This window comes from Acipenser ruthenus, chromosome 25 (genome assembly GCF_902713425.1).
Source record: "Acipenser ruthenus chromosome 25, fAciRut3.2 maternal haplotype, whole genome shotgun sequence".
NCBI classification, from domain to species: Eukaryota; Metazoa; Chordata; class Actinopteri; order Acipenseriformes; family Acipenseridae; genus Acipenser; species Acipenser ruthenus.
Genome location: NC_081213.1, coordinates 18,752,871 through 18,775,355, shown reverse-complemented (window position 1 = coordinate 18,775,355; position 22,485 = coordinate 18,752,871). Strand labels below are relative to the sequence as shown.

The 22,485-nt window shown below is 37.9% G+C and overlaps 1 protein-coding gene across 5 annotated transcripts in view; it reads left to right on the top strand.

Moving 5' to 3' along the window:
• Positions 1–22,485, top strand: part of LOC117412606 (glutamate receptor-interacting protein 2-like) — an 89,064-nt gene that overhangs the window by 44,388 nt on the left and 22,191 nt on the right. For all 5 annotated transcript variants that reach the window (XM_058999610.1, XM_058999609.1, XM_058999611.1 and 2 more), the window contains exons 2-10: positions 5,041–5,121; positions 7,375–7,510; positions 7,811–7,956; positions 9,617–9,703; positions 10,263–10,338; positions 12,399–12,544; positions 14,235–14,382; positions 16,559–16,728; positions 21,152–21,286. In XM_058999610.1, coding sequence (XP_058855593.1) covers positions 5,041–5,121; positions 7,375–7,510; positions 7,811–7,956; positions 9,617–9,703; positions 10,263–10,338; positions 12,399–12,544; positions 14,235–14,382; positions 16,559–16,728; positions 21,152–21,286 — 1,125 coding nt within the window. The remainder of the gene's footprint in view (positions 1–5,040; positions 5,122–7,374; positions 7,511–7,810; positions 7,957–9,616; positions 9,704–10,262; positions 10,339–12,398; positions 12,545–14,234; positions 14,383–16,558; positions 16,729–21,151; positions 21,287–22,485) is intronic.

Sequence of the window (22,485 nt, the reverse complement as noted above, 5' to 3'; positions counted from 1 at the left end):
AACAACACAATTCATTGAGAGCTAGTTGGCACAGCAAGTTAATTTACGAGTCTCTCTGGAGGTCTCTGAACAATTGTCAGTGTCTGCTTGTCAGAAGCCCAGGACTCAAGGGGGTGTTCAGGTCAGAACTGAGGGGTACTCGTTTGCAGAGCAAGTCCCTGTGTTTCCTGTGTCGTTCACTTTTCACAAGTACTGCATTGACAAGCACCAAAAACAAATCAAACATGTAGCATGTTTTACATAATTAATCAGTTATTTCTTTAAAAAGTAACGGTTTCATAAATTACTGTAACTTAACAAATAAGTGCACCTTGGTGGTGTGAAAATGCCATTAGCCTGCAGCTTGTAAAATCTGATTGGGCTACAAACATTTTCTTTTTGGTAACTTGACTCTTAGTTTCATGTGTGTTAAAACAAATAATGCCATCAAATAACTGCAGAATGTCAGTAAGACCTATCATTATTAAAATCAGCAGAAGCCTTGTTAAGTGGGTTTTTTTTGGTTTTGTTTGTTTAATAAAATACTTTGGGTAGGGAAGGGAAGTAGATAAACACCAGTTAGTCAAGTTGTTTGCGAGTGCTGAGGAAGCACTCCTCAAATGCTTGTTCATTTCATCAAAGCTTAAAGCCTTTAATCTTTGAGGTCTGGTTGACGCTGTGAAGACCATGGCTTAAAACGGTAAGGAACTGGGAGGATTTAACATGAAATACTTGCAGTGTCTGAACGTTTTGCATTGCTTTGCAGTTTTTTTGTAGGCTTTGTCATCGACTCCATGTTTTGCTTGGTTCCGCTCTCCAGTGTAAGAACAGAAAATGCTGTGCATATACTCTACTGCTTGTATAGTTAAAATAAGAGCCTTACTAAGGGAACATCTCTAGAGTAAATGTGTCCCTTTAACTAAAAGGGATTGATTGATTTTAGAAGACCTTAAATAAAATCAATCACAAGGTAGAATGCAATAGCTTTTACAGAAATCTGAACAGCAGCACAGCAGGTTAAATTTTTTCTTTTTTGTTCTGACCAACACGGTTACTATGCATTTTATTTCAATTGCCTATTCTGGACGAGAGAGCACTGACATGAATATGAAAAATTCATTTGACAAAAACACGACTGTAAATGTGGTTGGGGTCATTTCCTGTTTTTTTCAATTCCAATTCCTATTTTAAAATCAATTGCCAGTTCCAATTCCCATTCCCTTTTAATCAATTCCAACACGTCATTGATCAAAATTGCAATTGGCATTATTCTGTTAAAATGAGCTTCTCACGGTGGCAACAAATCCTTCGAAGGAGTTGGAATTGGAATTGACCCCAAACCTGACTGGAAATGAATGTGTTCCCTTCTGTTGACTTTGAATATTGGAACAAAAATGGAGTTAACAAACAACTCCTAAAATGGAATTATGCTGTGTTGGTTTTTCCTCTCCTCCTCTCGGAAAAGAGGGGGGAAAAAGGAGACACCTTTCAAATAGAACTTCTACAAACCTCCCCTCTGCAGTCGCCACGGAAACTGCCTTTGTCTATTCCCTGTGATATGTGCCTCACTATTCCGCCTCCTCACTTGCTGTTTATCTGGGTGCAGCTGTAATAGTCAGTGCCGTCCCTTAGATATATTGAAGTGGCACCGATAAGGCACAGCAGGTAATGAATAGTGTCTTGCAGGCACATTGTGCAAGGGCCTTTTCATAATGGATTTGATTTCCTGTTATTGCATGGCTGATGGCACTGATTAGATGCCAGGATTGTGAATGTGTGTGTTTTTATATCTGGTTTTAAGTCATTGATGATTTTAAAGAGTGAGGTTATCTCTGTTTAAATCCAAGTTTCTTACCATACTGTTGTAGCATCAGGTGGATTTAATCAAAACATGCTACGCCCCATTGAGCTGTGCAATTTCCATATTCTATGGTGCTATTCAATCAAAAGTCTAGACATAGTTGGAAATATCCCAAACATACTGGTTAATGAAGTATGGCAAAAGTCAGATAGTGGGTTGGGTTATATTTCATACCCATACCAAGTGACTACAAACATTTCCAATATTGATCTCCAGATGAAAACATTCATCCTTAGCTGATGGATTAGTCTGTTCTTATTAATGAAGAAAAAACATGAATTTATCACCATAACAACCTGCTGAATATGTATAGCACACGCAGCGGAGAGCAGCGGGTGATTGGAAAATGATCCTGAGCAAGTGGCTCACAATTCAGCGATTTCCATTCTGCTTAGAATCATCAAAGTTGTCTGTTCCAGCAAATCTCATGGAGATCAGAAGGGGCCAAAAAGCCATTGCCCTCACAATTTTTTGGAAAAAAGTAGTTGCAGAAAAAAGTATATAACATTTATTTCCACTTTGACGTGACTGTGCAGTGTGTTCTCTCTCCTTCAGAATGCTGTGCACACCCGTGGTTTAATTTTAGACTGCAGAATGAGAGGAGGTTTGCTTGCGTCTTCATTGTCTGTGTTTGTACCCTTTTTTTTTTTTTTTCTCCAGCTCAATAGATTTAACTATGATGATCAAACAAGAAATGTTTGAGGATCTGAGAATGGTAGAGGGACAGGCTGCCGATTTGCTACTTTTAAGGACATATATTATTTAGAGGTTGTGATACAGACTGATTTGTTAAATTCCCCAAATGACATGATATTTAATCATATAAATGTCGGCAGAAGTGCATACTTGCTTATAGTGGTGTACTTTCTTCAGTGGCAAAAATACTTTGTTTATAATGCTAAAAAGAATCTGCAAAGCATCAGTGTTTTTTATGTTACGGGTTTAATTGTGTATTACTGTACACTGAATAAGGGAGAGACAGTACAATTGGTATAATTACTCTTTCTGAGAGCCCCCTGTGGCCCCCAGTACATCTGTAGAGATGGCAGCTGTGTTCCTTCACATTGTTTCCTAGTTTTCTTCATAGATAATGGAGAGTTTAATTAATACTTGAATTTGCTGTCTGAATAAAATGATATGCTGTGCAATTTTATTCATTTATTTTTAAGATTTACATCTGTAATTATCTGCATAGTAATTTGGCGAGATGTAATTAAGCATGAGAGTCCCTGTTAAAATGACCACCTATAACCCTGGGAACAAAACCTGGCTATTGCCATTGGGCACAAATAGAGTAAATAAACCTAAAATGTACTTTTTTAGTTTTGAGAATAATAAAAGCAAATGGGATGTGTGCAAAAGGTATAGCTTTTTCAAGGTGATATATTTTGTTTCATTTTCAAGATTAGCCTGTATGATTTAATGTACTGTATACGGGACAGAAAAAAAAAAACAGTACGTCATGCATGCCAAAGCAACAGATTGAGACCCAGTTTTTTTTTTTCTGGGTCGCATCTCGGAATGTGGCTGGTCCATCATTCCTAGCATCATTTATTTATGCACTTTGACAACTGTCTTTTTAATCTTTTTACAGTGTTGCTCAAAATACATTTAATTTCCTGCGTGTCCCAGTAGCTTTTGATTTATTATAATTTTATTTAATTTTACTCTGCTTCCTCTGGAGTATTACAAACAAACTTTATAGTGTTTCTCAGTATGACACTTAAAAGCATGCTGTTACATACCGACATAGACAGCAACCCACAGGGCTACCCAGTGATTGATATGTATCCGAGTAAACTGGGGCAGTGACAAGGAGATCCTTGGCCTATAAGTAGCTCTGCTTTGGAGGGAAGCAGGTGGCAGATGACACACACACACCCATGCACACAGTTCAGATTGACGTTGCCAGGACTCTCCAGACAAATGGTGCGTTTACAGGGAGTGATTCTAGGCCGGCTCCTGACTGCCGGGGCATACTGTAACATTTATACACAGTAACAGCAGGAGATACCGTTCTGGTGTTTCAACTGACAGTGGCCTGTTATTCTATATTTAGGTCTGGCAAAGCTCATTTGGTTTCTGCAGTTGAAACTCAAACTATGAAAGCAAAAATACATGCCTGTGTTTCTTCTGAATATTTAACAGGTACAATTTGTATCTGTTTTGAATTTGGTGGAGTCAATGACAGAGTGGCTACACTTAATTACATTTTTTGTTTGGTGTGAAATTGTTTGCGATATTGGCTTTTAGTAACCACCTCCCATTCCAAAAATGATTAGTCCTTTTGTTCCAAATGGTGATATTTTATCCCTAACCCCAATTTCAAATGGACTTTAAAACACCTCAAAAGTCGACATTATTCAATAATTTAAAGGCTAATATCAAAAATAGCTGTGCTAAATACTTTTGTTTTATTTTGTTCAAATTATCTCCAGATTTTCAGTCATCGTATTGTGTTGACAGACCTTTGAATTAAAATAACTGGATATACTGTGTAGTATGTTTTAATTTTAGGCTTGCAGTTGCCAATGGGTGCAGGAAATAGCACACATTTTTTCCCTTGACAATTCCCCTACACAATCAGGAAAAAGCATTGGCGATGGACTCCTCAACACCATTTGATATGACCATTTTCAAGATGATCCTATCATTAAGGGTTGCACTCCAGCATTTCCTTACATAAGCAGAAGTGAGCAGGAAACATATTCTTGTCATCAGCTTGGGAAATCAATACCATGACTTGGGTCTACACTTATTGCAACTGGACATATGATGCTATAGTGTGACCTCTAGACCTGTAGATCCTGTGGTAAGAGTGCTCCAGGGTGATGGTTTAAATTCTATAATGTAAGGGGAATGAAGCTGCCATTTTGTAGGCTTTTTAAACTGTGTATTTTTGTATATTGTCAGGAAGGCTCTTTTTGGTATGTACGTGTGTTTGCACAATTTCACATTGCTTGCCCATTTTATTTCCTTTTCATTATGAGGCGCACAGAAACTGTTTAATTACTCACCAAGTTCTGTTCCACAAATATATTTTTAGTTTATTTAATATGCAGTAGTGTTTTTGACCCCAAAAGCTGCCTTGGATGTCAATGAAAAATTATAGACCAAATTGTATAGGTGCATTTACTGTGTTGCAAAAAATTTAACTACAATATATATACTATATAATCCTTTTTCCCCCCCTATATCAGATGATGGCCCATACTCCAAGGGGAGCAAGGACCCTGCAGGGACAGAGAATTCCCTGACTACAAGAAGGCAGAGTATACCAGGTAATGTAAGATTATTCTCCACTGATGGAGATGGAGGCAGGTGTACATACTGCAAGTCACACTTCATAATTGTAGGGATCACTTTCGATTACAGGGCATGAATAGCGATTTAATTACATTATAACGACTGGGTAATTACCCACGATTCCTGCTCTTAATTGGTTACTATTGTGCAATTGCAGGGAAATGGCCATGTGAACAACATTTTGTTATCTGCTGTAGTTTCATGGTAACCCCATAGCACAGGTCATTTCCTTCCATGTATTCCACCAGTAGTTAGCATGCAAGAGCAGGACACATTGGTAGCTACCCAGTTATTATCATGTTCTTGAATAGTTATGCTTGCCATGTAATCTAAAGTGCTACAACATTAGGCATATACTATATCTAGAGATCTGAATACAATTGTGGTGAAACATGTAAAGGCGCTTTTTTTTTTTTTTTTAGCACAAGCTAACGATCATTATCTGTGGGTTTATGTAGGCTGTCGCTCTGTGCGACTGCCTGTCTTCGTTACACTTTTATCATTTACTGAACCCCTTGTCCAGTTCCATAGTTATTCAGCGTATCAAAATGTGGGGATATAGGAAGGTTGTCAGTCTATTAGACAGTCTATGTAGAGGACCTCTTATCCAGTTAGGAGGAAACTTGAAAAGGGCATTCCGGGTGCAGGGTGTACTGGTCTGTCCATCCGTACTCCATGTCAGACTTACGTTTTTTTACCTATACATCGAGAATCATCCCATATCCGATTGTAAAGAAACTAGAAGAGAATCAGAATCGTGGGGCACATAGAGGCACCTGTCTGTATGTCAAACTTAGATTTTTATCCGTGTATACAGTAGATGTAGGTCATATAATCTACTTGATCATGTTGCCAATAGCTTTCATTTTGATCTTTCAGCCGTGGCGGGGGGATACATGTTATTGACACGCTTGTTTATTGTGGTTTACACATCCCTTATTTCAACTGGCGGATTACCACAGTAAATTGTTCTTTTTGTTATTTGAATACATTTAGGTCATCATTGTATTTTCCCTTGGGATAGGATACTACTAACATGTGTGTTTTTTTAAAAATAAGAAATAAGTGGTCGTTTGAAAACAAATACAAGAAAACCAAATGTATTTGTAGTTGCACGTATGAAAATGCAAAGTTCCATGTGACAAAGCACAGAAGAGGTGGAAAATTGCTTAGCAAAATCTAGTTACTTGACCCTTGGCTGGTTGAGCAGAGTTCCATGGTTTTATCCCTGTGGCAAGTGGTTTAACCCTTAGAGTGCCGTCTACCAATATATTTGCCCTTAAGCCTTCATTTAGAAATCTGGATACATGTTTGTAAGAGTATACTTTTCACTCTTTGAGTGTTTCACAGACTTGCCACAGAGCCTTTGTATGGGTTTTTTTGTTCATTACACTATGGTATATAATGCTAGTAGTTATGGATCGTTTGCAGTGTTTGTTTAATGTTATTTTATGACAACCCAGTTGTCTTTTTCACTCTACAATGGTTGTATTGTTTTATGAAGGAGGGTAGAAAGTGTTGTGACTACTTCAGATTAGGGTTCTGAATTTTGTGGTGATGGTCGGAAACTGGACACCAGCCCACATCAGAAAAAGCACCAGCGAATTCTATATAGTTCACTATATTTGATAAGAGACCCAGAACTGATGAATATCCCAGAGCTCTTTGTGCAATTAGCTGTTTTGCTTCCAGCCCTGTACAACCTTAAAGCATATGTATCCCCATTTCAGCTGAACGCTTCTAAAAATAAATAGAGATAAAAGTAGACTTGCTCCAGTTGTATTCAATTCTGCCCTTCATGTACAGCAATCTGTTAGGTATTGATTGTTCTTCAATCTACCAATTTAAGACTCCTGCTGTAGAGAAGGAATAGTCTGTAGAAAAAGATAATGGTAATCAATTACACAATGCAATCCATTTCAATTTGAATCAAGTGTCAACATTGCTATTGCTTCATTACTCTCTGTATCTGTATATTTGACAGGTTTGAGTTTTGGTACATATTTCAGATTTTATGGTATGTATCAGAAGTCTGTTCTTGACCAGACCCAATGGGGGAAGGGGATCAGTTGATTGAACATGCAATTCTAATTCTAAATCAACTTTTTAGTGTAATTTTAATTTGTGTTTGTATTAAACATGCTATCATGTTGTTAAGCCACAAGTGAGGCATTTGATGTGTTTTCTACAGCATTGCTGTTAATAGCTGGTGCATTTTCTGTTCACAGAGGAGTTTAGGGGAGTTACGATAGTGGAACTAATAAAGAAAGAAGGCAGTACTCTGGGGTTGACCATCTCTGGTGGAACAGATAAAGACGGAAAACCAAGAGTGTCGAACTTGAGATCCGGGGGTCTGGCCGCAAGGTAAGCACTGGAGGAACTCGGAAGTGACTGTAAAATAAACAGCTACAACCTTTATCGGGTATATTTTGTCTTTACACTATAAAGACAACAAAGTTCAGTTTGTACCAGGCAGAACATTTAAAGTGTTGGCAGCTGGGTAGTGCCTTAATGAATTCACCCTGAGATTATTTTGCCTTGTCACTCGTTTCTGCAAAACAGCCTTTTGTTACAACACTTTCTGTTACACTAATATACTTCTTGCAATGAACCTTATTACAGCTTACAAGCTATTTCTGTTGATTTTCGTGGTGTGTTTCGCAGAAGCGACCAGCTAAATGTGGGTGACTACATCAAATCGGTGAATGGGATAAACTTGACCAAGCTGCGGCATGATGAAATCATCAGCCTGCTGAAGAATGTGGGCGAGCGTGTGGTCCTGGAAGTGGAGTATGAGCTGCCCCCTGCTGGTAGGAAGTTGAGTACTATCTATGCTTCCAAATGAGGGGTGGGTGAGAGAGGGGCTAATGAAATACTAAGCTGAACTTCTCTTGTAGCAGATCTCCAGAGCGTTTTCATCTGTGTTAGGTTGTTTTTTAAAGTACTGGCTGCAGACAAGTTCTCATTCTTTTAGTTCACATGGCTGATTAAGATGATATGCAAAAACCTTGAGCACCTCATGGAAATCACTGGTATCCAAAAGAAAGTCTAGCAGAAAAGATTATAGCAGAAAATTTAAAATCGGCAAGTACGTACTCTGCAGGTAGAATCAGGCTCAAGGACAAAGCTGTATTAGTTTTGACAAAATGTATGCGGCACAAGCGATTTAGAGGCTAATACACTTAGGAGATACTGAGATTCTTTTGATGAGAAATAAAATGCAGGTCCCATACATCGTTAGCAGTCTCGGAGCATTTGCTGAGCTTGAATTTTATTGTGGTGGATGAATCTGTTCATTACAAAAAGATTTACCTGAAAGATTTTAATAAGTGTCCATACTTTCAGAAAGACTTTATTATTAAAGCAACATAATAATAATAATAGGCTTTCCCTAAAAGTTACAGGAATTTTAACTTGACTTCATTAGTTTCAAATTAGCTGGTGCTAGACTGGAGCTACTTTAGGTTCAGAATCCATCTCAAATGTACCGTGTATAAAAAGAGCCTTGCAATTTGATTGGAAAATCCTATTCACTCAAAAAATTCAAAGATGGACACGGTAACGCTCCTCTTTGAAATGATCACTGTGGGTGAGAATGACAGACAGTCTTCACCCCACTAATTTAATTTTTGTGTGTTTTTAATTAGCTCTACAAAGATGAAAGGTGAATTGTGGAATATTGCTGAAAAAACTAAATTCTTTCCAGAAATGTAAATCTAACCCCCAGAGTTTAGACTGCTGTGTTTCACAAATGGTAACTTCTGAAACATAGCCACTGGAGACTTCATTGCAGCATTGAAACCTCTGAGTAATTGGTAGAAACATGCAACTGGAATGATGCAAGTATTTTCTATGTGTGTTATCCATCAAAATTTGGACCACTACTGTCACTGGTAGATGCTCTACAGTGTAATGCCATCCCACAGTGATCTGAAACACAAGGCTTAAAAGAAACTGGCAGAATGATATTTCATTTTGTTTTCAAGGTTTCAAGGATCTTTGGAGTTGCATCATGCCCAGTCGGAAATGGGAATCGCATTTAGAATTGATAGTGTGAAATTGTTATAGCTGGCCACCCTGAAACCTTTCAGTGTATTTTGACTGATCGTAGTTTTAATTGTGCACCACATTATTGCTTTGTATTTTTATACAGTTTCGAACAAAATACCCCCAAGGGTAGGCCAAAACCTCTTAGCAAGTTTGTTAAAAATACATTTCTATGGAATCTGTCAAAGTATTTTTTTTGTTTTTTTTTTCAAACTGCACAAGTAGAATTTGTAGAAACAGGGTCTTGAAAATGCAAATGAACTATAAAAATGTGCATTTCAATGCAAGTGTGATGTATTTTGGAAAGAAATCCACTCCAGTCCTTTGTTTAACAAGTGTTGGTTGTCTTTGCTCACCTGTCTGTTAGCTTGTAAAAGGGGGATTGTGTTCACTCACAGCTGACCTGATTCCTTTTTTCTCCAGCTCCTGATAGCAGCTCAGGTGTTATTTCGAAGACAATCGAGATCTGTCTGTATAAGGAAGGCAACAGCTTTGGCTTCGTGTTGAGAGGTTTGTATCAATTTCATGTTTTTTTATTGCAGTACTATAAAAATGGCAGTACTCCAATTCATCTAAAGGTCAACTATTGCCTTTTAAGTACCTAAATAAATGGATTGTCAGTTCCCACAGAGAAATATGTAACTGTGCTTCATTTTTAACCACAGAGCTTTATAAAGAAATACAGCAGGCAGCAAGTCAAACTTTTAAAAGCCATTTGATGCAGTTTTTTCTTTTCTTCACTATTTAAATTCAGCAGTGTTACTCTGCCATTATCAGCAATTCCAAACCATGTGGGTGAAAGGATAGTTACATGCCAGTTTAAAAAACAAATTTTATACAGAGGTTAGAACGCAACCAGAACCACATGATAGCCAGTTGCATATGCACACTTTTTGGCTTGTCACCGGACAGTTAAGTAAACACATAACTCATAAGAGACACAGCTATTGGAGACCATGCAGAAGCTGCTTGGAGATGTAGGTCCTGGACTATTTGGAGTTGTGTGATTCCCTTAACAGCTGTGCTGTGTGAAGTGGACATTTTGTCATGTTGCAAATTGTGATTTCAGGGGGAGCTCATGAAGACTGGAACAAATCACGACCAATGGTGGTGACCTACGTGAGACCTGGCGGCCCAGCAGACAGGTACAATTTCACTATATTGAATCAGCAAGCTAAGAAAAGGAATCATGAAACCTCGTACATGATGAGCTAGACTCTCAAAGCACAATTACCTGGCCAGAATGAACTACTTTTAATTGGGGGTCTGTGATTAGGAGTAAAAAACTGATTTGAGAAATTCCGCCTATTATGCATTGTGATGCAGCGATACAAGGGTACAAAACCAAACCAGGCGGTTTGGAGTTTCTCAAAAAAGGTTTTGATTTTATAAATCTTTTACCTGATTCCACATCCTACACATGATTTAACTACTTTGTTTCATGACTTAATATTGCTTTCCAAATCCAGTGAATAGTTTTCATATTTTAATTGCAGGCACTGGTCAGCAAAGCACAATACATGGAACAGTAATAAACCAGTTTTACCTGCTGGGTTTGTCTGTTGGGTATAGCCATCCGAACTGTGCTCTGCAGTCTTGTGCTTTAAGAATTGAGACACTCTTGGTCTCTAAGTTTAATAAAAAATTACACGTGCCAAACTGTAGAGAATGGAATTTTTTTTTTTTTTTAAAAAGCTCAACTGTAAGATTATCTATGGGGGATTTTTACATGCAACTGATTTCATAAAAAAAATATATATTTGTGGCAAAAATTGATTTAAATGTCCTTTTTTAACGAGCGACTTTTGTAATGAAATGTCAGTTACAGTGACTACTAGGATTCATCATGTTAGAATAACTTTGTGTATCTTCCTGGTGACTTTTTAAAACGAAGATGTTTTAAAGCACTACCGGGGCCTCAAGAAGGCTCTCAAACTTCTCTCTAAGTTCAGCTGAGGCACCAGAGTGTATCCATTAACCCGTCCGCCTGACGCACAACCCAGTGGGTGTGATAAATACCACGCACCCAGTGCAGCAGAGACAGGTTACTGGTTATACTGTGGGAGAGCCCTATTGAGGCCATGGGGCTTAAAGCTTTTGAGTTTTGAAAAGTCACCAGGTTATGATATACAAAGGTATAAACAGCAAGAGGAACACTTGTTTAAGATAACTGATATTTTAGACCCATGCTGTAGGTGGTTACTCTTCAAGTAAAGGGTTTTCAATAGAGAAACACTATAGTCCTTGAATCTCAGCCTGTAAGAGTTAAAGACATTCTATATCTTTCCATATCTGTGCACTTGATTCCTTTTCTTTTAAATCGATTGTCTCTTTGGAAGAATATTGCTCAGTGCTGCATTGTTTTAGTCTTAAAAAAAAAAAAAAAAAAAGTTGACATGTTGAACTTCAAAGCGAATATGTTAAACTTTAATGTGCTTGCAGCAGAACTGGATTATTGGATTAACGTTAGAACATTTTCTGTGTCAGCCAAATGGAAGATGGAGTTGCTTTCTTGTCAGTCTCTTTGTGCTTCTCACCCTCCTCCACTGGCAACTTCACAGAAAGTGAATATTTCTCATTCTGCTGCTTTCAAAGATTCCCATTGGAAAACCAACTTTGACAAGTTGGCATCCCTGCCATCTGTACTGTACTTGCTTGGGAATTGGGTACATAAATGTTTTAAAACCACAACCTATGAAGGAAGATATGCTTTTAGAGCAGAAAGTGGGATGGAAAAATCCGGATGGCCTGAGCTTCTATTTTACCAAGTATATAGTATCTTGCTAGTTGTTGGGGTGGTGGAGTTTGTGACCCCAGAAAACTGCATTCTTTGCAGTGCCTAGTACTTGCTAATTTGAATGGTTTGATAAAAGTATGCATTTAATAGCAATTCATTGAGTGTTTTTCTCTTTATTCATTCTATCTGTCAAAGAAAGTCTTTCCATAGGTCCTTTTTAATAGTATATTCTTTACCCTTAAATTGCCCACATGAATTATAAATGTACAAAATGTCAGCATCCCAGTCTAGCTGCTTTTAAGGTTGAATTGTCAAAGTGCAACATAAAATGCACTTAATGAATTTTGCATTATGGTCTTCAAATCACCCCTTTTATTCATTGGATGGTATCAAGTTAACTGTGATTGCTGCTGTGCCCTAGTCAGCAGTAATGCATAGGCACATTTCAACTCTCCTTGTTCTGTACAGGGAAGGGACCCTGAAAGCCAGTGACCGTCTCCTGAGTGTAGATGGGATACCCCTGCACAGTGTGCCTCATGCCGACGCCCTCAATGCACTCACCCAGTGTGGCCAAGAGGCCCTCTTCCAAATAGAGTATGACGTTTCCATCATGGGTAAGAAGGTCTTCAGCTTCTTTGGGGTGGGCTACTACTGGGTTGGCCAAGCATTGTCTCACAGGGTTTTTACTCCAAAACACCCCTAGCGTAAAACAAGCATATAAATGCACTTTGCTGGTTCCATCTTCTGACACCTTAATTTTACAGGATTCTATAATTTGAGATGATGAAGATGGATGATGTTTTAGAGCCAAGTTCTTATCTACTGTCCAGCTTACTGAAACTGTGGGACAGGTGAATAATACAAGCCTGTGTGGATGTTTGTATAGGGATGTACACAAAGCTTTTTATTTTACCTTATAATGGGATTTTAGAATCGCACATAGTGTCCAGTTTTACTGTAGTTGTGCATTTCCTGGCTGTGGTTAAGATCTGATTTAAGATCTCATGGTGTAATTTGAACATTTACAAGCATGTTAGAATGTAGTTAAAATAAATTGTTTAGAATTGTCATTTAAAGGTTCCACGCTGACTATTTGCTAAGAACAGGTATTTGGCGTGCTTAATTTATTGTCCCTGAATAAAATGTCCGGCTAATTGACTGGACTGATGTTCCTCAGCAAAGAAATTTAAAAATATCTTGTCTCATCCGTATTGTGTTAAATCCAAATAGTGCCTTCCAAATGTTTTTTGGTGCTCTGAAAAGTCGAGACTCCAACTCACTCCTCCACATTCCCCTGCTGCGTGTATTAACTTCTGCTTAATTGCTGATGCAAATTACTATGTGTTTTCAATTTGGCTGAACAGCAGGCTCCTGACCTTCTGACGACGGAATGATTTGAACTTTTCAAAACCGAATGAGTTCCCATAACTGCTGCTTTCCTGCAAAGTGATCTCTGCCCCCTATTTAGTGCTAAGAATTCTTTCTAATATGATGTCATTTAGTAATGTAAGTGGTGAGCGCATAAAGCACTTTACAGGAGGCTAAATGCTTCTGTCGTTTAAAAGCCATTTCTAAGCATCTTAACCATTTTTATGCGTCATATTCTCCCCATCTACACACTTCAAGTCAACAGGAAAAAGTTGAGCGGTTTTGCAAATACAGCTGACATCTGTTCCTGAATAGAGGAATGCCAATCTCCAGTACTTCCGCTAAGCTTTGCCATTGAAACTACCCATATGTGGCATTTTGGAGAAATGTACTTTGGAAGTACTTCTTAGCCACTTGTTAAAGGACAACAACTTTAGACTTCCAGAGTTCTCTGTTTCAAAGATCTGCAGTTCTCCCTCATTATAAATTGACTTATACTGCAGAACTGTATGGTCATGGCTTCTGTTTGCCCTACAATGGCATTCCGCTAGTATCTGCATTCTCATTAAGTAGAGCACAAATAGCACAGCCTCTTATAAGCTCCTGACTACAATGTAAAAAGGGGAGAACACTATATATATCCTGAAAACAGGTAGGGAGTGCAGTAATCATGATGCTTTTGCTACATGCAAGACCATGGATTTACCAATTTACTACTGTAACCCCACAGATGCAGAATTTATTTTAATAACATTTGATCTAAAGGCAGTACCGCATGGAGTGCAAGGCAAGTCATAGGATTGGGATCTTTTTGGTTCAAATCCTGATTGCACTAACCTGTCAGTCTTGGGATCCATAGAGAACACCGCACAGGCTTTTTTGCCCTTATCGGTGGTGATTAATTAACATTTTTGGTTTTGTGTTTGGTTTACCCAGATTCTGTAACAAATGCATCAGGCCCTCTTTTGGTGGAGATCGCGAAACCTCCAGGATCGAATCTGGGGATCACCTTGACAACAGGGTTGCATCGGAACAAACAAGTGATAGTCATTGACAAGATCAAAGCCGCAAGCGTGGTCGACAGGTAAGGCAAAGTCAGCTTTAAAGATAGAGGAATCTGCATTTTGCAACGTCTTGCCACTCTTCATCACAGCCTCAAAGAGCACTGCCTCGCCAGTTTAAGATGCTAGTGGCCATTAACACCTCTGTCATTAAAAGTTAAATCAAATAGTTTACATATTGGGCAACTTGGAAGAGGTTTTTAGCGTACAGGACTGTCACAAAGACGGCCGGAGTGGGTGGCGTCAGACCAGATGCAGGAAATAAATAAACAGAGAGATGTGGTTTGGTATAAGCTGGGCGCGTGATCGCGCTCAGCATTTAATAAACAGAAAATAAAAGGTTTTAAACACAAAAACACGGGACACGGCACTACACGCCAAAATAAAAAGACAAACAAAACGGACTACACAGTAAACAGACAGTGCACAGACAGAAGAAAGGAAACACGGTGAGTGAGACAGTTATTCACTTTATATTTACGTTCTTTCTTATTATTTAGTTTCTCCTTCTCCACACTCGTTCTCCACTCACCGAACACCTAACCCTGACTGAAAGAAATGTGCGTCTATATATACTATTGTGCTGGGATTCAATTACTAATTAATTATTCACTTGAATCCCAGCACGTGAATTAATTCTGTGCAACCCTGTGCTCACATATTACATTTAACCAGCACGTGAAGTGATTTGTGCTCTCCTCGTGCCTAAATACAAATCTACACTTTTTAAATACACGTGAAACACAGACCCGTTTATATCCCGTTTACCAATCTATACACCAACATTAACACACGCACGCAACATACAACACAGAACACACAAATGCACACAGGGGCGGGGCACTTTGCCACAAGGACATATCTATTTTTCTCAAACACTCAGTAATTCTATTGCAACTATACTGTTCATCAGTCAGGGTGCATGGGATTTGGGATTTCTGCAATAAGCTGGCATTTCTTTTTAATGGCACCAGTTTTATACAGGCTAATTTGTTAAAGAGATGTTTAACTGCTTTTCATGACTTGGTCCTGACAGTCCTTCCTTCAGATATATTCATAAACTCCTGTGTTGCTGATGGTGTTTAACTAGTGATGCAGAGAAATCCTGTATACATCCCTGAATGAAGAGTGTCATTTAATATGAATTTGATTATCGCATAAACTGCTTTTGTCATCCTTCCCTGAATGTAAACACTTAATCAAGTCCTGATGTGAAACTATAAGAAACTAAGTGATTTATTCATGCTTTAGTGCACTTAGTTTCTTATGCTGTAGTTGTACCCCTTAAAGGACATACTTATGCATGTAATATTATGTATTTATCTATTTGGCAGACGCCTTTATCCAGGCAGGTCTTGTGCATCCCCCCCCCCCACACCTGCAACCAATACATTTTTCCATTGCAGCTCTTGAAAATACTGGTGCACCCCCCTAGTTGTCATTTGGATACTGGCCTTCTTTCAGAAACTCAACCTTGCTCATAGGCAGCAACAAAGATAAAACACAATGCTAGTAATTTTATTAAACATGCCGATGTTTTATTAAACAACAGATGACAATATAAAGAAAATTAATGAGTTGTTGTCTGCAATAAATACTCTTTTTAAACTATTATGTTATTATACACTGTTATTTTAACGGTGTCAGAGTTGGTACGGCACCAGCAAATTGAAGAAAAAAAAAATCCCAGTTTTTCACTTGGACATGGACAGTGCAAGAAACTAAAGCTCTTCGATAAATTTGGTCAGACACCAAAATCCAAGCCGAACAACTAGAAAACTCAAATATTAATGTCTACAGTAGAACAGTGCAGTGTTGCGTAACTAAAATACTGAACTATTCTCCTACTGCAAGTCATTCCACACGTATAATTAGCAAAGTGTCTCCCGTCCCCCTCTTCCTTTTCCCACGCTTTCTTCCAAAGCAATATGTAAGAATGTAAAACATGCTATTAAAAACCGGTGCAATACTTCAATGGGGGGGCAGGGGGGAGATGGAACGACGACTTGGCAAAAATACAGTACCAGTAAGAAATTAAAGTTACTTTCAACTCTGCCGAATACCCATGAGTACAGAAACAGTAATAAATGATGAGTCAAATCACAAGATAATACACAAACAAACCAAAATATTATGCAAATTCAGAGTTCATTCAATAAATCCTTAGCAGTGTTTTTGTAATCTGTTTTGTTCAACCAGATGCGGTGCGTTGCACATCGGGGATCACATCCTGTCTATCGATGGCACCGGTACAGAACACTGCTCAGTCTTGGAGGCCACTCAGCTGTTAGCCAGCACCTCTGAGAATGTTAAACTCGAGATCCTGCCTGCACACCACAGCCGTCTGCCACTGAAACCCCAGGAAACAGGTGAGTGCTGGCTCTCAGGGTGGCTATCTTCATGCTTCAGTTGTTGTTCCGCCACACTAGGTACAATCCAAAGTTGTAAATGTAATCATAGCATCAAGTTCAGTTTGCACTGAGTTGTTTTACATTTCCTAACTCTTTATGGTGTTCATCATTTTGGTGGTTCTGTTGGTCCAATATTGAGTCTCTCTATTTGCACAATCTAAACCACTCAGTAGGATGGCAACACTTTTTTTTTTTTTTTTTTTTTTTTTTAAAGCTTACAGAAGATATTTAAAACTATTTACACTTGAAACTACTTAATGTACTCATATTTCTGGATTTTCTTAAACGTACATTTATGTTTCTAGATTTTCTTTCTCTTACTATATGGGGAGGTATTTTAACTCCAGTTGTTGCCCACGTAACTTCTCTTCCTTGAGTTTGCAGTTGATTCTCTGCAGGTTACTAAGTGTTGCGTTTGGAAGCTGACTGCACCTGTGCAGCATCTAGGCAGGTCCGCTACAGTTCATTCTTATTCAGAAATGCAACCTCTGTGGAAGATTAGGGTGGTTTTCAATTGTAAAACAGGCTGACGTTTTTTTTGATCCTCACTCTTTTAACACATGTATGATCGAAATATCAATGTATTTGCACAAACTCTTCATTAACCAAAAATATGTTTTCAAAGCTGTTATAAGCTACCCAAACGCAAGTCATTTTTTCTAGCTATCTTCCTATACACAGCATTACACAATGCACTCCTGAGGCCTTGCCGATATTTGCCTTTATTTAGACCATCAGCTGTGATGGTAAATGCTTTTGCTTTATCAGGACTTGACAACTGCTATTGTTGGTGGTGGTTTTTTATTAAGCTTGTCCAGAATGCTTTTACCGCAGAGAAGTGTGTTTTTTTTTTTTTTTATGTATCATCGTGGGTACTGCACATCTTCCTAGATCCTTGTTTTGCGTTACCAATGGTGGTGTACATCTTTGTGTTTCTGCGTACTGTGTTTCAACGTGGAAGATTTTGCTTTTCCTGGCTTTGATTAATTCTGACGGCTGTTTTCATGAAGCGTTTTGAGGTGAAATACTGCATAATTGTTCTTGCATTGTATTTTTGATTCCAGTAAAATCCAGAGATTCGAAGGTTTGTGCACATGCCAGGAATTCAAAGGTAATTCACAACCTCTGACAGTCTGTCAAGTACAGTCAACCGTATATCAAATCTGTAAAATGACACATTTAAAATGAAAGATTTCTGTATTCGCGCTTGCTGCGCCTCTCTTTGGATATTTTTTTTTGTTATAAAAATATTTTGAAATAACACACTGCTTGTTCCCATTCATTTAGCAAGCAGTAAATGGTTAAACTGTACAAATAAAAGAAGTAGTATCATTTTCAGTTCAATAAATTTGTAAAATCGGCAACCGTACACATGTTAAATACAGCTGTTCAAACCTCCATTTGAAAGGTCAGAATCGGCTTTTATTGAACAGGGTGACCTTTATTCAGGGGGAGTAAAGTTTGAAAGGACTTAATTGGTCTAATTGTATCTATTTTGCTTGAATAAGCCTGCAGTCCTGTGTCTGATGGTACTGTAGACTGTTGTATGTAGGGAGGGGAGTCAATATAGAGAAATGGGGTGGCAATAAATGATGTATGTATCAATATGTATATCTATACAAATACATATATACATGTACATTTAATCACGCATTTGTACCACTGCTTCAAGAATTCAACTTTAAGGCCAGTTGACTAATAAGAAACTGACTGATCTAAACAGACAAACTACTCCTTGTAGGGTTTTATTTATAGTGTGTGGGTCATTTTATATTTTCAATGTAAGCTTGAAATGTTCACTGCTGGACGAATAGAGGTGGTCTGCTTTACCGCTTCAGAAATGGGGTATATGTTGGGGTAGCTTCCCAATCAAGCTTGTATTTTACATGTAAGTTGTCCTTTTTTTAATCTTTTCTATAGTGATGATACCAGGGGTGTTTAAGGGTATTTTAAAAGGAAATGTAGGATTCTAAGTCTAGAGTGGTATTTTTAAAAGGAAAAGCTTAGTTCATTGTTCTTTTTTTCTAAGTGCTTGAAATGAGCAGGTATTACAGATCACTGTGCACTTTGGGGTGGCTTGCCATAAAAGGTGCTATATAAAAATAAATGGATTGATTTTGAATTGATTCAGTATAGACTGTAAATATTGTATGAGGATTGATTTATCTTTGAAAATACTATAAATTCAAATCAATAGTGTATAATATAGGATCATTTAAACAGCTGGTATAAACATTTACTCAAACATAGATTTACAGTAGCTCTGTGTATTCTAGTTCTGTTTTAATTTTAGATTTAATCTGCTTCTGAATGTAAACTACAGTATGTTTAGTGTTCTGCGTTTCCGGTTTATTCCGAATTTTACTGAAACATTACATTTTTTTTTTTTTTTTTAACTGGACGTCGGTTTTTATGATTTATACCTGATTTTTGTCTATTGTACAATATTTTCCTGGTACTATTTTCTAGGAAATACACAATGTTTTGATGAAAATGCTGTTTTATTTTGACTCCGACCATTGTAATAAGCAGTCCTACACTGTATCCTAGGGTACAGCATACGTTTAGACGTCGGAGGATGAAATAACGGTCAAACGTGGGTCTCTGTCACGTCACAAACACACTTCACTTCACTTCACCATCACCTAATTATGTTGGCCAGTCAAAGTCTGATTATTGTGGCAATTGCTGAGATGAATAAACCTGGCTTGTTAATATATATATAATATACTCCAAAATGTCCTGATTTTTTTTTTTTAAAGATAAAAACAGAAAACGCGGAACATTAAGTATGTTTTATTAATTAAAACAATGCTGAAGCCATACAACACAGTTGTAAGAAAATGGTTGCCTTTGGGGAATGCTTGCTGATAATATAGTATGACATAGAAGACAAAACTGTGGATGAATGCAACAGTCCCAATGTTGTATTGTAAACTAGGATATACTTGTGGAACACTGCAGCTTTGAGAGTGGACAATACATTGAAGTTGATTTGTAAACCTTGCATTTAGCAAAAGCAGTCCAAATATAGCAGTGGTTGTATTGACAGTTTTTACTATTTACTATTTTTGTGGTCGTATAGGGAATGTTTTGAGAAAGTTATGAGCGATTTTAAAATAAATGGTAGCATGTTTACTATACACATAATAAAAGTAATGAACCAGAAGCCATTTGTTGGTAGTTTTAGATTTGCTGTTGCCTTCAAATTGAGTGGTTTTAATCTCCTTTATAAGATTAAGGCTTTTCAGTTTCATCACTTCTGGTTTTAATATATGCTAGGTGTTGACATTTGCTGATGAAGATCAAATGAAACTCACTCTATAGATTTATTTTCCAGAAATGTGGCTTCTTCAGAAGACATGCCTGATAAGCTCAGCATAAGGCAGAGAAAGTGAGGATTTAAAATGATTTTTTAAATTCTTTAAAGAAATGAGAATTCTACAAATCCACCTTTTTTTCTTCTTTTTTTTATTGCAATTCTCTGCATCATCTTTGATTCATCGGTTAACCTGCTAAGTTGAATTTTTAAGAGGCAGCACTTTTTACCTCCTTGTGAAAACGAAATATCACTCTTCCAAAGAGCCGAAAGGTTAGTTAGATAGTTAAATAGAGAGGTGCTAGTTGCCAATAACTGAATAATATCAATACCAAGTTTTTCCCCAATATTAGATAGTGGTTTTCCAGACGTATGCAACAATGTAAGTGTTTAGACAGACCCGTACAGTATGGACCCAGAATCTAAAAACTAAAGAGTGACATAGGAATGTATTGCCTTACACCTCCACTGTATCTCTGCTACCAGGAATAATACGCTATTCAAGTCGAACATGACTTCCCACTGGTAATATCCTCTGGTAAAAACCTTTCATTTTTTACTGTAGGAATTAGAATTGGTCAGCTTGTGTGTCAAAAAAAGTGACCTTTTAAGGAGAGTTTTGCCTCAACATTGATTGTGTTTACATTTGCGCTGTCTCCATTTTTTTGCGAGTGAAAGTTTGGATGTTGATGTGTGTCAGAATCTGCTGCTTAAATATAAACAATATATAATTACATTTTTAAACAAGTGGGATGCAGATCTCTACGACCAATTGCAAATTATTTTGCACAAGTTATTGAGAATATCTGAATCGGAGGGTATCTTTTCTGTCCTTCAGTACGTCACACTTACATTTTTACAAATGACAAGCACTTGCCGTATAAATTATATACATTTTATTAACAAATCTGAGAAAACTAGTTCCAAAACAGGGCTGGGTGAAAGAAAATACGTTTTATCACCATTGCATTCTGAGATTGCTATAGAACAAATCGTTTGTCTTTTATATGGTCATTTTTTTGCTGCATTTTAAGTAGAAGGTCTTCATTTTTTCTTTTACAGTGAAAGTACAGAAGAGTGACCACCATCATTGCTGGGACCCCTGTGTCAATTATTGTCATACGCAGCTCCCAGGACACTGCAAGACCCCCACCTGGACCTCCTCCAACCCACCAACCAACCAGGACTACTGCAAATGTAATTACAGTGCCATTCATTCCAGTTCTGCTGGACATCTTAGCAACCCATTGGAAGATCGAAGCATATCATAGAACAAGTTCAGCATAGGCCAGTGCCTTGCAGATTCCTGGTATGGCCTTTTCCGGCAGATTTCTGGTTTCCATGAAGTCACGTTGACTTTTCACTATTGTTGTTTTATTTATTTTTTTATGAAAAAAATAAAAATAAAATTCCACAAATGCTACAGAAGTCTATACAGGGTCTTGCCAATTTTATTGGGAAATTAAGCAGGTTAGCTGAACCTCATAATGTGTCATCTGATTTGAATATTGTGTGTAAGGCCTGAAGTACTAACAGTGCTGTTAGTTGGCTGTAAAATAGGTAGCAGATATTTGTCACAGTTTGACGTGTTACATTTTTGAGTATTTTGAGTTGGCTGGTTAGCTTTAGGGCAGCATATCTCACATTGTATTTGGCGATTTTGTTTGAAATTGATGTGCCAGGATAAGAGCGTGGAACCAGTCAAATAGTAAAGACTGGTTCATACTTCAATCATGCCACCATCGCCCAGGGCAATTTCTCATCTCTCTGGTCATGCGACTGTCTGGCGATCCAAGGGAAAGTTAAATCCTTCCCAAGTGTAGCTGGTTGTGTCATGCCCCGATCTCAGGGTATTCACAAGACTAATGAACCGGACTTAGGAGGTCTCAGGACAGTTTACGGGTGGCCAACATTGCCACCAATGGGGGAGAATATGTGTTTTACACTGCTTCACTTTCTGTAAGTAGCTGAATTCAAACTACCTGTCTTTCAGTAGATTTACTTTAGTCCCCTAAATAATCTCAACACTGACATCCAGCACCACAGCAACCCAGACCCAGAATGGAACAGTGAATCTCATTTTTAATCCCTCCCAATTCCAGTTCCCATGTGGCATTAATCTGCTTACTGGCTTTAAATACTTCAGCGGGCCTTTCTGGTGTAAATATATGCAAAAGCTTGACATTTTAGTTACAGTAGAAGATAATTTGCCTAAGCTTTGTTGGATAAAACACTATCATCTCCCAATGTGAATCGCTCTTCTGTATTCTGGTGTGTGTGTGTGTGTGTGGAAGAGTAAATGTACTGCACCTATATCCCAGCACTGTGCCATACTGTACCTAGTAGTCAGACAGTTGCAGTATATAATAGTTGCAGAATATTAATACAACTGTGTA